Source organism: Cyclopterus lumpus, chromosome 17 (assembly GCF_009769545.1).
Source record: "Cyclopterus lumpus isolate fCycLum1 chromosome 17, fCycLum1.pri, whole genome shotgun sequence".
In the NCBI taxonomy this organism is placed as follows: Eukaryota; Metazoa; Chordata; class Actinopteri; order Perciformes; family Cyclopteridae; genus Cyclopterus; species Cyclopterus lumpus.
This window is the reverse complement of record NC_046982.1, coordinates 9,863,535-9,876,534: the sequence shown is the minus strand read 5'-3', so window position 1 is coordinate 9,876,534 and position 13,000 is coordinate 9,863,535. Positions and strand designations below refer to the sequence as shown.

The 13,000-nt window shown below is 41.0% G+C and overlaps 1 protein-coding gene across 1 annotated transcript; it reads right to left on the bottom strand.

Annotated features, from left to right (window-relative positions):
- Positions 1–7,692: 7,692 nt before the first annotated feature.
- Positions 7,693–12,705, bottom strand: LOC117746505 (spindlin-W-like). Its single transcript, XM_034555687.1, has 5 exons — positions 12,585–12,705; positions 11,934–11,975; positions 11,038–11,297; positions 10,214–10,447; positions 7,693–9,519 (listed from the first exon to the last, which is right to left on the bottom strand). The coding sequence occupies exons 2-5, from the start codon at positions 11,951–11,953 to the stop codon at positions 9,314–9,316; spliced, it is 720 nt and encodes a 239-aa protein (XP_034411578.1). The 5' UTR covers positions 11,954–11,975; positions 12,585–12,705; the 3' UTR covers positions 7,693–9,313.
- Between the last annotated feature and the right edge of the window lie 295 nt (positions 12,706–13,000).

Genomic DNA, 13,000 nt, shown 5'->3' with positions numbered 1-13,000 from the left:
GTCATTGTCTGCATGGGAACATCTTTTAATTATTGTGACAGGAATGATTCCTCATACCTTCATAAGGCAGAGGCCAAGTGTCTAAAAGCTTCTTAATAACCTATGGCTTGTTGGTGATTATTATAATTGTGAATTATAATTCACAAGGAGATAATCTAATCCTTACATAGACCAATTTAAATTTCATCAGCATTTCTTTTCATTGTTTGGCAGTTTTCATCTGGTTCAGATGAGTGAGGAGTGGTCAGTTATGAAGCCCAGAAGGATCCCAGACACCACTGCTGGCTATATGAAAATGCTCATTGGATGATAAATCATTACACCAATAATACTAAACTCAAACTCTTTAGAGTACAACAATCGCACATTTAAATCACTCCCTATACAAGCCTACAACTAAATAATGAGGTACAAAAAAATAATATCAAATATTTAGACAAATTAGATCAGTTGTTATCCACAAGACACTGACATGTATAACAAATATACATAGTTGTGCGTAGTTTGTGATGCTGATGGATACTCCTGGGAATGCTTGTTTAACCATGTATTATTATTTTGTGCATGAAGGTTTTATTGTTGACTATGGTCATTTTAAGTTGTTGTCCCAGTGTGGCTACTGTGTGTTGTGTTTTGAGGTAAAAGCAGACAGCTTTGTTAAAATGGCAACAATGTATTGAATCTCATAAAAGACCAATTAGGGTCAAACTAAGCATGTACAACTCAATGTGTGAATGTGTCTGCACATGAAGATAAATTAAATTGTATTCAGCCCAGTCGTTGTTTCCAAAGCAATTCATTTTACCAATTACAATTTCCACTGCCCTTAAGGTATGTAACACGTCACTCTTGTTCCCCTCACCAATTAAACTGATGCATAATCTTGATCTGCACAATTCAGGTTTAATTCAATTACTTCTGAGCTCCTCACCCCATGGTGCTCAGTATGTTGCACGCTTGGGACACATTTCAATTGAACGTGTATTTTTGTGTACGTGTGTGATGTTTCCTCGATCAGATTTCAATTTACGCGCTGACATAAAGTTAGAAAACGGCCTTGATTTAACCAAATAAAAAGGTATGTATCATCGACAAACATCCTAAACCAACACATGTTGTATTCATATGCATCCTAAACCTTCATAGAATATAATTTGGCAAATTGGGCTGCTGGTTTGGGGCCGCCACCCTTAACAAGGTCTGGAGGAGAGGGAGAAAAAAACGCGTCAATTGGCCTCCCCTTTGCAGTCGTCACTCCGCCTCGTCCCGCCTCCTCCCTGTCTTCTCCGGTCAGCAGACGTATATAAACACGCTGATCCATCTTCCTCCAACCTACCCAGTGACATCATGATAACCAGTACGTGGAGCTCGGATGGGAGGGCGCAACAGCCCCAGACCGTGGCTGATTTCAACCGCCAAACCCCAACAGTCCAAAGAGACGCAGACGTGTCTCCTCATCCAGCCCACGCGGCATCCACATTGTGTCGGCATCACCTGTTGTTTCCTTTCGATGGTAAGTCCTCCACTTACAGCCTTTGTCCTGCTCCTTTTATCCATGTGAATGCAATGTTTAGGCTATTCAATGGTAAAATATGCATATGTTTGCAATGCCTCTCGCTCCACAACCTTTCCTCTCTTTTGCACTTCAGGGTTGAAAAACTAATATGATGAAGCAAGAAAATAAATACAACGAATAATAGATTCTGAGTCATTAAAGGAAAACACGAAATCCCGACGGCGTCTACACTGGAAATCAAATGACAATCCCTTCCTCCTCTTCCTGCCTTGGCTGCGAGGTGGGGGGAATGTTTATCATGTCGTCATGTTGCCGTGATTTGAGAGAGAAAAAAAGACATCTGACCTTACTTTTAAATGAGGAGCATTAAATGTGTCACATATCAGAGGTCTTTTGGCTTTCCAACCTCCTGAGAGAAAACTTCGGTGCAGCAACAGGTGGCGGGTTTTTCTTCTTCTTCCCGGGCCGAAGTCGAGGCGAGATGCTGAGGAGGAGATGGACGTGGAGGAAGTAGGGCGTCATTCAGCACCGAGACACTGGACAGCTCCCACGATGAGAGCCTGATTTCTCTTTAGCTGCGATCTGGACGGAACAACAGGGTTATTTGTCGCTTTTATTATAACTTACATTTTAAATCATGTTGAGACGTCCTGTGAATATTAACAAAACCTAATGGTCAGCATTCAAATGTCCCTGCTGCTTGGAAACATAATGGACGGTTTTTGAGAGGTAGATGCCTGAAGGTGAGCCTGCAAGAGCAACAGCAAAAATAAGTCAATTGTTTTTAATCAACACTATATTATTGATTATCTCCTCTTGGGTCTCCTCTTGGTCTAAATATAGTGCTGTCTCTGCCCAGCACTCCTCTTTTCTCTAGTTTACACTAACAGACCCCCCTTCCCTCCGTCCTTGCTTCCTTCCTCTCACTAAACTGTCCCCATCTTCCCATCCCCCTCTTCCACTGACTCCCAGTCTTGTTGCATAGCTACCAGCTTAGAAACATACTGGAGATGCAGGACAATCTATCTGTCTCTTTCCTCTCCCTCTTTCCCTTTCAGTCCAAATGAGACTTATTGGAAAGAAAGCACATATCACTGAGTTGACGGCCTGTGTTCTCATTTCCATTTTCTTATTCTAAATGGGGTGTAATTGCAAATTGTGCACAGCTTGGGGTTTCTGTTCATTGCATATGGTGAACAACGTTTATTCTAAGTGCTGTGATCCTCTCTGTTCCCCCCCCCCCCCCCCCCCCCCCCCCCCCCCCCCCCCCCCCCCCCCCCCCCCCCCCCCCCCCCCCCCCCCCCCCCCCCCCCCCCCCCCCCCACCTCCTCCTCATCCTCCAGTCTCCCTCTTTTGAGAGGAGCTGAAAGGTTGGCATTACAACAACAAAGGAGGGATGGAATGTCAACAGGCTTCAGAGAGAAATGGGTTGAGGAAAACATAGAGATGAGAATTGCATGTAGTGTTTCCATCTCCGACATTTGAAGTTCACCACCTGTCAACACACCAGGAGCCACTGGGTGCTCTGCAACACCTGTGACACATGTATATCCTGAAATGCTCTGTATCTCTGGGTGACAATGCGGAATCAATATATCATGTTTAACTGGGGAGGGAAGATACCAACTTAAGTATTTATATGCCCTGTGGTGTTACAACTTTTTTTTTCTTTTAATACAGATTGAAGCAGTGGATGTGGAGCTTCAAACCAAAAGGAGAAGATTCTTTGGAAAGGGGTTGGTGGTGCTAAGTGGAAGACTAGTGATTTTGTTGTGAAGCTGATCAAAGAACAACAAGTCCCAGTCTACCTCTCAGCACAAGCAGTGATCTTCAGTCCACGTCCGCTTTAACCTGCAAGGCTCTTCAATACAGAATGTGTTCACATTTCAATGTTGGCATTGTAACTGAGGTTTCCTGTTTAAACAATATGTAACCCGTTAAAAAATTACTTAAAATGTTATGATCCCTGCCTGCATGCCCCTGTGACTGGTCCTTAATTTTCACAATTTTATTTACTTGGAAAATTGCGATCAAAAGCACCACAAAAGCAATGCTACTCATGAAACTGATGCACAAACAATGACAACCACTCCAAAACCTCTGGGAGAAACTGTAATATTTGCATTTAAATAATAATTGTTCATTGTTTATTAATTTATCTGCATTTTGAGCTTTTTATATTGGGGAAATAAAACCTGAATGTAAAACTTTTTAAGTGTTTCTGCATTTCCTCACATCAGCATCAACATGACAGCGTTAAATGAACACGTACACTATATACATCACACACCGGGTGCTGAGAAAATCCCAAAGAAGAATAAAAAAACACCCTGGTCTTATGGTCTTGTGTCCTACTAACTCTCCATTCTCCACTCAAACATATTACTCCTGTTAGATGAGATGGCCTGCTCCAGAAAGCTTTATTTCACACTTTGAGCACTTAGAGGAAGAAATACACATCAACCATCAGTAAGAGTGGTCAAAATCCCTCTGTGGACGTGAGTTGCTGCCCCAGTCTCTGTAATGGACAGTGGATAGCACTTGATTCCCATAGTGATGGTAGTTTCCTTTATGTGAGTTTGAGTGACCAGGTGTACGAAGTGCAACCAGCAGGAGAGGTCCTCAGAGTGGTGTGAGAATACAGGAATGCATGCAACTTGAGTTTAATGCCACCAAATGTTGAATATATCACCAGAATCAAGCAGGCAACACATCCCAATTATTAAAGGAAGTGTTGGGAGGCTGACCTGACTCCCTGCATGGGGATTAACACATTGCTTCAAAGAGTGCACATAGTGGCAGTGCTAACGGCCCATTAGGATCAGAAGTAATTAGGGAATGAGTCACTTATGCACAGTATCCATCCAGTTTTGTAAATTGTTTTCTTTTTATTGCACTTTGCAGTCAGTTTTTGTTCTGCTCACAGGGTGGATGCAGAGCTATGCCTTTTCTGAGCTTTGATTAATATCAGTAAACAGACCTGAGCAAATATAAAGATATCTAAAGTCACTACTCACTAAGAAGTCTAATGCTCTGATGCCTTATTCACATATCAGCAAATGTATCTCAAACCGAAAAATGCATAGTAACAGACTCAAGACTTAAAATCATTATGCTTCTGCAGTATGTGCAATTTTCTTCCAGCTGTGCTTCAAGATATAAAAAAACAGTGGAGGTGAGCACAATTATTTCTTAGAAAATGGTAATATAAAAAGATTGGATGAAAAGGAAATCAAGACTTGAGGCTTCAGACATTATTTTTTTTAAACACCATATACTTTATCTGCCTCTCCCTCCCTCACGATACCTGCATGAGTGACCTGACAGGATCCTCATTTTTGTTACGAATGGCAAACGGTGCTAAGAACAGAAAATCAAACCCGCCACAAATGGGAAAAACGCAATCTTAATAAAGGCACTATATTTACGGAAATGTTATCTGATGATGAATGCAAGGTAAGGATTGTTTGATTTAGCGTCATTAAAATACAAAGCTGACATGAACTCAAATGTAAGATACATTTGAATAACAAATCATCTTTATCTCCGCTAACACTACATGTAGAAATCAATCATGTCATTATCCCCCGTTAATAACACACAATGCCCTTTTCACTCAGAAAAGCTTGCAATGTTTAATTAAATATGCGTCGTGGCTGGTCTCATTCACACTGCACCCTGTAGGTCTCCAGATTGGCGGCATGCTGGTTTTTCATATATAAAAACCAGGGACTGGCTTGCGTTGCTAAGCAACACAAAAGAGTCAAGTGCATTTGTTTATTGGCCAATGAGAATGCAGACAAAGTTTCAAGGTTTTACGCAGAAGGTCCTGTAATAATGTAACTCACAGAAAGATATTGTGCTACAACCTTTTATATATAAATTTTTCATACCAGTGTATAAATAGCGTTATGCTTTCAGACGTTTCTGTCTCGTTTGTTAAAAGAGATTTAAAGGTAATTGATATATTGTTGGTTCTAGCACCACAGACCATAAGAACAATGTATGAAATAAGCTATATACATATACAAACCACTAAGTGAATCTGACCCTTTTATAGTTCACTCTGGCTATATACTTCATCAATAAAGGCATCAATGGAACAGGTTGCATAGCTGTCCAGTCTGTTGGGCCCCAAAGGACAGAATCACATGTCACAGCCATAACCCGGCACATGTGGTGCTTTATTTATCCTGTTTTGCCTGGATCAAAAATCAAAGCTACTATACCTTGTAAGAAGAGATGTTCCAGAGTGAAATACCTGTCCGAACAATGAAAGCAGTCACCATGAGTCCGGGCTGATGGTTTCACAAAGAATGAAAATGCTAGAAAATAGTAGCGGATGTGTAAAAGGAAGTGCACAACAGGTGACAAAATGCATCAGACACATTCTCAAGAACACAGACCTTGTGCATCTACTCCCTCCTCGTTGTCATTACTATCTGGGAACCAAGCCTGGCGTGATGGTATGCCAACTGTTCCCCCCGCTGTCTGTACTGGCACCTGGCACCAGCACCCTGGCACCTCGGAGGGACTCTGGGGGAGGGAGAGGCAGTCAGTAGTCAGCATGTGGCTGCATGTGTGGCCTGGTAGAGCAGGAGTCAGGGGAGAACACGTCTGCTCGTCATCAAAAGTGAGACTGACATCTGATCAACCCTTTTATGATACATAAGCTCCACCTTATGGTAGATTGTGCTTGGCATTAAATAATTACTAATATCTAAGCAGGGTCATCTCTAATATCGTTTTGTTGATGATCAAGAAAAGGAACAGCACAGTAGGACACACAACTGCTGCTTTCAGAAATCAGGGGAAAGCTTTTCATTTCAAAATAGCAGCCTTTTGCACTGTCAATGTGTGTGGCATCTTTTCAGTAATAGCCCACTTTATGATAATTACAAAGTAATCAATAAGGGTTGTGGCAATATCTCGACAGTGTGTCTACTGCTGTATAAATAAACAGACATTTAAATGATTCTGGCACCAAATCATCAACTGTGTAAGTTAATAGTTTCTGTCCCTCTGATTGTATTGGCCTTTAAATAAAGAAGCTAATCAGGAATCTGATTAAAATAGGTGCACAAAAAGTGAAGCAGCTGAGCAAGTAGGACACCGTTTAGGGAAACTATATCCTTAGTTACTTAACCTTTTAAAGCATGACACACAACACAAATAGTTTTTCTTCTTCCATCCATCCATCCATCCATTTTCAATACCGCTTATCCTCATTAGGGTCGCGGGGGCGCTGGAGCCTATCCCAGCTGACATAGGGCGAAGGCAGGGGACACCCTGGACAGGCCGCCAGTCCATCGAGGGCACATGTAGGGACATACAACCATTCACTCTCACATTCACACCTATGGGCAATTTAGAGATCAATTAACCTGCAGCATGTCTTTGGACTGTGGGAGGAAGCCGGAGAGCCCGGAGAGAACCCACGCTGCCACGGGGAGAACATGCAAACTCCACACAGAAGAGTTTTTCTTCTTGTTACACTTATTTTATGTGTAATCGCCTGATTTGAACCATTATTATCTAAGCCCCTCAAAACAGCTTTTGCCGCACTAGTAAACATGGAAGTCGATGTCAAAATCTAAATGTTTAATTAATAAGCTAAATAAAAAAAGAGAGATCGTTTGTCTATAAGTTTCTGACGCAGTCAAAGCTCACTACACACAGGCCTCGAGCATGAAAAGGACCCAAAAACACCTCACAATAAACTCCATCATTCCCGAGGTTTGTTCTTGTTTTGCAGTTACACATATCAACCTGAACTGCATGCTGTGTCTTCCAAATCCAATTTAACTATTTTTTTCTTTTGTACATGTATTTACACAGGGAGATTGACTGAACTGTTCCTAAGCAATTAAAGGTGTTTTGACACTCAAAAACACAGTCACACCTGAGCTGTAGGAGCTCACTGATCCCAGTTAGTGAACTTCTTCTCGCTGAGAGCAAAGTAGGTTGTTAAATCTCATACAAGATAGTATATACTGTAATGTCTACAGCGCGAAAGATGAAGATGGTTATTGGGAAAACAGCTTTGGATTTATTTTTGACAAAATGTCTATAGTATCTATTCCCTATGTGTTAAGTACTTACTGTATCAAGTAAAATCAAAGAGAAACGGCTCTCATTAAGAGGGGAATTTCCCATTCAGTTACATGGTCAATATGAACACAGGTACGACATTTAATTAAAATGAATTTACATTCTGAATGGATCAGGTGTGCCACTAAATCGGCAATATGTAGTAAGACACAATACTGCAGGTCATATGGTCTTGGATTATTAATTATAGCGTATGTGTCGCATGCCATTCAATAACCACTATCAAATCTCCTCAGACAGCGCAATCACAGGGTAAAAAAATATGCTAATTTCATAAATGTGCTCACTATTTGATTGAATTAATGTATTGTACTTTCCACCATGGTGGAACTCATTCACACAAATGAGAAAAATATCACATACAGCATTTAACAATAACGCAACAGGGAAATCATTTTCAAGCAGCTTTGTTTCAAGTTCATAAAAATGTATCCAGTTATATACACAGTACAGAACAAAACATATTCTGGGTCACAAAGAACAATATTTTGAGGCTTGAATATTTCGTATCACATCAGTAATTTTTTGGCAGATAACAGACTTCATTCCAAAAATGTTGGGAGCCAATTTTAACTTCATAGTGTGAACTGTTGAAACAACTCGACATCAACATCAGTATCTTTCTTATATTATCATAATGTATAAATTACTTTTTCATAATAATTTGTGTTTGATTTCCAAAATGTGAGACAGTCAAGTTGCATCAATGGCTAAACACAGAACGGCGATGGTCAAATGAATATTACCTCTATATTCAACAAACTGAGGCCTACCACGAGACACAGATAAAAGCACAGCAGGCAAAGTTACCAGCAACACAGCCAGATATTCCAAGAGAAATAAATAGCACAGACATATAACAGAGGTAAAGGTAAGAATGCTGAATTATTTTTAGTTTGATGTGTAGCTTACAAAAAGTATGATTTGGGAGTTTCAAAGTTGCACTATACAAGTTTGAAATAACCCAAACAAAAGCCTAGTTCCATTTCATCTGCTGGGCTATACAACCGGTCTCAGACCTGCTTTATTTACACTGAAGAGGACTTAAAGGTCATACATTAAAGTTAACTTAAAGGCACAATGAGTAGGATATTTCTAAAACATAATGTATGGACTCAAATCTAAATAATCCCTCACAATCGTCACCGATAATTAGCAGTGTGCGGCGGTGTCTGTATCTGCACACAGCCTGTTTCCCCTTGCCTGTATTTTCTTATTTCTTTTTTCATTTTGCTGTGTTTTGGAAGCTTTCTGGGCATCAATCTCGATAAAAACATAGCGACCAAGTGTCAGATTGCACCCAGAGGACGCTACAACACAGCGTTGAAAACCCCCTGCAAAATACCTAGCAAACAAAGACGTTTCAGAAGGAGAGCGAATCTGCACCATAACCCTTGTTGAGCCAGGGACGACGGGCCAACTTTGAATGTTGTTTACAAACCGGCTACCGACACATCGTACTCATTGTGCCTTCAACACTGAGAATCCAACAAATTAAATGTCTGGTGATGTGAGAATGAAAGAAGCCACTGGAGGCCGAAAAAAATGAAAGACAAGGCTTTTTGATCTTTGGCACATGCCGAAGATCTGGAGGAAAACTGAAATCTGTAACACTTTTACAGGCAACGAACGACTGGTCGGGTCACAGATGAGTCGTCAGCTGTAGATGATTCGGGACAGTCAGTACTAGGTGGTCTTCACAAGATCATAGACGTGGATGTGAACGTCATCGTCATATTTGATATAGTACACTGTGGGCTTTGCTGGGACCTGGTAGATGACCAAGCCCGTCCTCTTCAGACCGTTATCTGTGACGTACTCCACCTGTTTACCCACAAGGCTCTCTGGCTCCTCACCTGGCTTCCTGTCTGCTGGTAGCAGATGTTTGTTCTCTGGGTGACGGACAGATGATAACAAAATAAGTACAATGGAACAGGAGCAAGTAAATTATTCTTTTATTGGTTTTTTTTACAATGCTGCATCAATGTATCTTCGTTATTAACTTCAAAGTAGTTCATGATTTATCCCTATTTGAAATGCAACGTTCTCAAACACTAACAAGGCCTCGATTCCACTTTTCAGGAAACTAAACATTCTCACAGTATATGACATAAATATTCATAAGATGTGTGATATGTGCCTTTTTCACTACCGTGAGTGTTTAGCAACCTCTTCAAATTGAATTCCCAAATTGTGTGTGTCAATACAAAAAATGAAAGAAGCAGCCAAGTTTAAAAATGTGCAAAGATAACAGCAAGGTTAAGATGATAAAGTATCTGCAGTCTGAAGCTGAACCTGGTCCTCCACTAAACCAGTTAATGTATTCACTTCTTCTTGTCTCCTATAATTAATTGTCCATAGCATTGTCTCTTCATGATAAGGCACAAGTGTACATGACAGAATATACTCTCTCACTGAAGCTCAGAAAATTATGTTCAGAAAAAAAGAAGAAGAAGGCAGCATACAGATTGCAGTGTTTCATAATGCTGACTATGTAAATTTGTCCTGCCCTCTTCCTCCCACCATCTGAAATATAAAACAGTCACAGTTTTAGGCATACGAGCACTAAATCTCTTGTTACTTTACCTGATTCGGGCAGGACACGTAGATCTCCGTCCTTATAGTCGTCCCACAGCTGGTACATGTACAGCACCGGGTCCTTCTCGTAAGTGATGTAGTACCAGTGGGTCATGACGGGGGCTCGGGACAGCACCATGCCTCGCCACTCGTTTTTCTGACCGTCCTCCTTCTCAAACAGATGCTCCACAGCCCGGCCCACCAGCTCCTCCGCCCCGGGAGGCACCTTGATCTTATTGTTCACTGCAGGAAGAAGACACTTTAAAATGCCTGTTAACTGGAAAACTGTATAGATCCCAGTATAGTAGTACATTAAAATGATATTATATTATATTATATTATCTTACAATACTGACAAAGGACCTTAACGGACTATCATATGCTTAATGTTAGCTTTATATTAGCTCACTGAAGTCGAGAAATGTTTTAGATTAACCAGAAAGAATGTTTGACTGATATATCCAATACAACTAATTATTCTTCTCCTTCAACTGGGCTAAAGTGTTATTTTTTTAAAGTTAACCCATGACTTTCTTAATTATTTGTCTGCTTTTTACAACAAACTCATTCATACTTAAGACATACAATAAGTGATGAGTTTCATGATTCTGTCAGCCACAACAACTATAACAAGGTAGTGAGTCTTAAGAAAGCCCATAATAGTGCTATTTGAAGGCAACGTTATCCCAGAGGAACAAACCAAGTGTGACCAGAGTAATTACCAAAATCCAACAAGCTAAAAATGACTTCTCAGCCTTTTACTATTTACAATATGCACATCCAAGCAAATACAAAATATGTCCATAATTAGAGATAGACGATGTCACACTCACCGACTTTCTCTGTCAACACCTGCAGGTTGGACACCCGGGTGTCTTTGAAGAGCTCAATGCCATACACGCAGTCAAAGCCATCATATTTGACCATGTAGAGAGAGCTGTTCACAGTTAGGCGCTCCAGAACGGTGCCTTTCCACTTAGTCAAGTTACCCTTCTCCCTCCAGGTGTGCTGAATCCTTCGGCCCAGCAGGTTGTCTGGGTCTGGGCTCAGGGTCGGCGCCGAGCTCTCACCCAGCACTCCACTGCTACGCTTCCTATGAACACGGAGGGAATGAGGTCCATATTAGATTATGTCTACCGGTTGTAGACCTAAAAGGCCTTTTTTCAAACATCCAGGGTGCCAAATTGGTCCCAAACAGTGACATTATAAAAATGCACACAAATGTTTAAGCCTTTATAGTCACATGTCATGCTACAGCTTAACCCATTGCTGTCATGTTTAGTGTCTTCCCACTGATGACACCTTACATTAGTGTGTCTACACGTGCCACCGTGACGCTTTATCTGAGCCAATGGTGCTGTCAAATTACAGCAAACATGTTTATTAATCCAAACAAATGATGTATCACAATAGATTATATATTGCAACAACCTGTACTCAATCTAAATGTGATTTGATCTTCAAGAGCTGAAATAAAAAAGCGCATAGTACAAACGATGGTAAACAGTTTGAGAATAATGTTTAATTAAGTTTAAAGCCACTAGCCTGTGATTTTAATTTAAGGGGGAATACTGGATTACAGATCATGTGAAAAGTTATTATTTTTGAAGGGTTGTCACAGACCACAGTAGACTATGTCCTGCTGTGTCGTTCTCGGTGCACTTTCATACAACACGTCTGGGTCAAAGAGTTATATCAAATCCTAATGTAATGTAATATCAGATCCTACCTGCCCCGTTTCTTTGACATGTTTCCATAAAGTCACAGCGCCCTGCGAGACACAACACAATTCAGTTAGCCAACACGCGCATAGTCTTCTCTAACCTTAATACATATTCATTAAAATAGTGCCAGCTGTTTTAAGGTTAATCAGCAGGTCTGCTGCCCCGAGCTCAGTCAACCACAACCATGCAAATTAGACAACAGACCCGCATTCCCGGATGTAAACAACGGAACTGCTAACGAGCCTCGCGCAGATCTAACCGGTTATATGTGCTTACACGGCCAACCGAAAGGCAAATACGGACATGTGTAACTTCACCAAGGCGAGCTGTATAAATGTCGACGTGTCGTCGAGAATGTGAGGCCACCGTGAGTCTAAAGTAGGACACGGACAGCCAGCGTCATGAAGCACGTCAGTGGCTGTTCGTTTCTAGTGAGTTGCATTTCTGAGATTTGTACTAGAGCATTTCTACACATTAGCTAGCTGAACAAAAGGAAATTCCTCGCCATGTATGCGACGGTTTTGCACACTGGTTGTAGCTTCAAGATTAACAGACGTCTGAACACAAGACATTAGCTAACTGACATGTTTAATCATGTTTAACAAGATCGAAAGGTGCGATTGTCGGGAGACGGCAGAATAAAATGTTCGCCCTACCTGATCAATAATAACTTCACATGTGTTTGTCTTTACTGAGCAGATTCCACCACCTAACACTAACGTAAGGTAGATACACGGAAACGATACTGGTTAGTGGACTACGACTACCAGAAGGAACGCGCAGCTGTCAAAGCACTCTGGGATTTGTAGTCTTTTTGATGTACTTCTCTGGTTCTTCCTTGTGATTTGGAGCAAAGTGTAATCTTTGTTGATTCCAGTGTTTTATGTATTTTCGGCCACTTGTATATTTGAATTAACACTTTGTTCTCTTGTAGATGTTGAGGATATGGCGAAGCTTACAAAAGCCCTGAAACTACATTTCCCAGTATTCACCACAGAGCAAGCGCAAGTTCTTCCTTAAGTCGTTGGCTTCTGCGGAAGTCCATTTCCGACACATCACGTGAGTCATTACA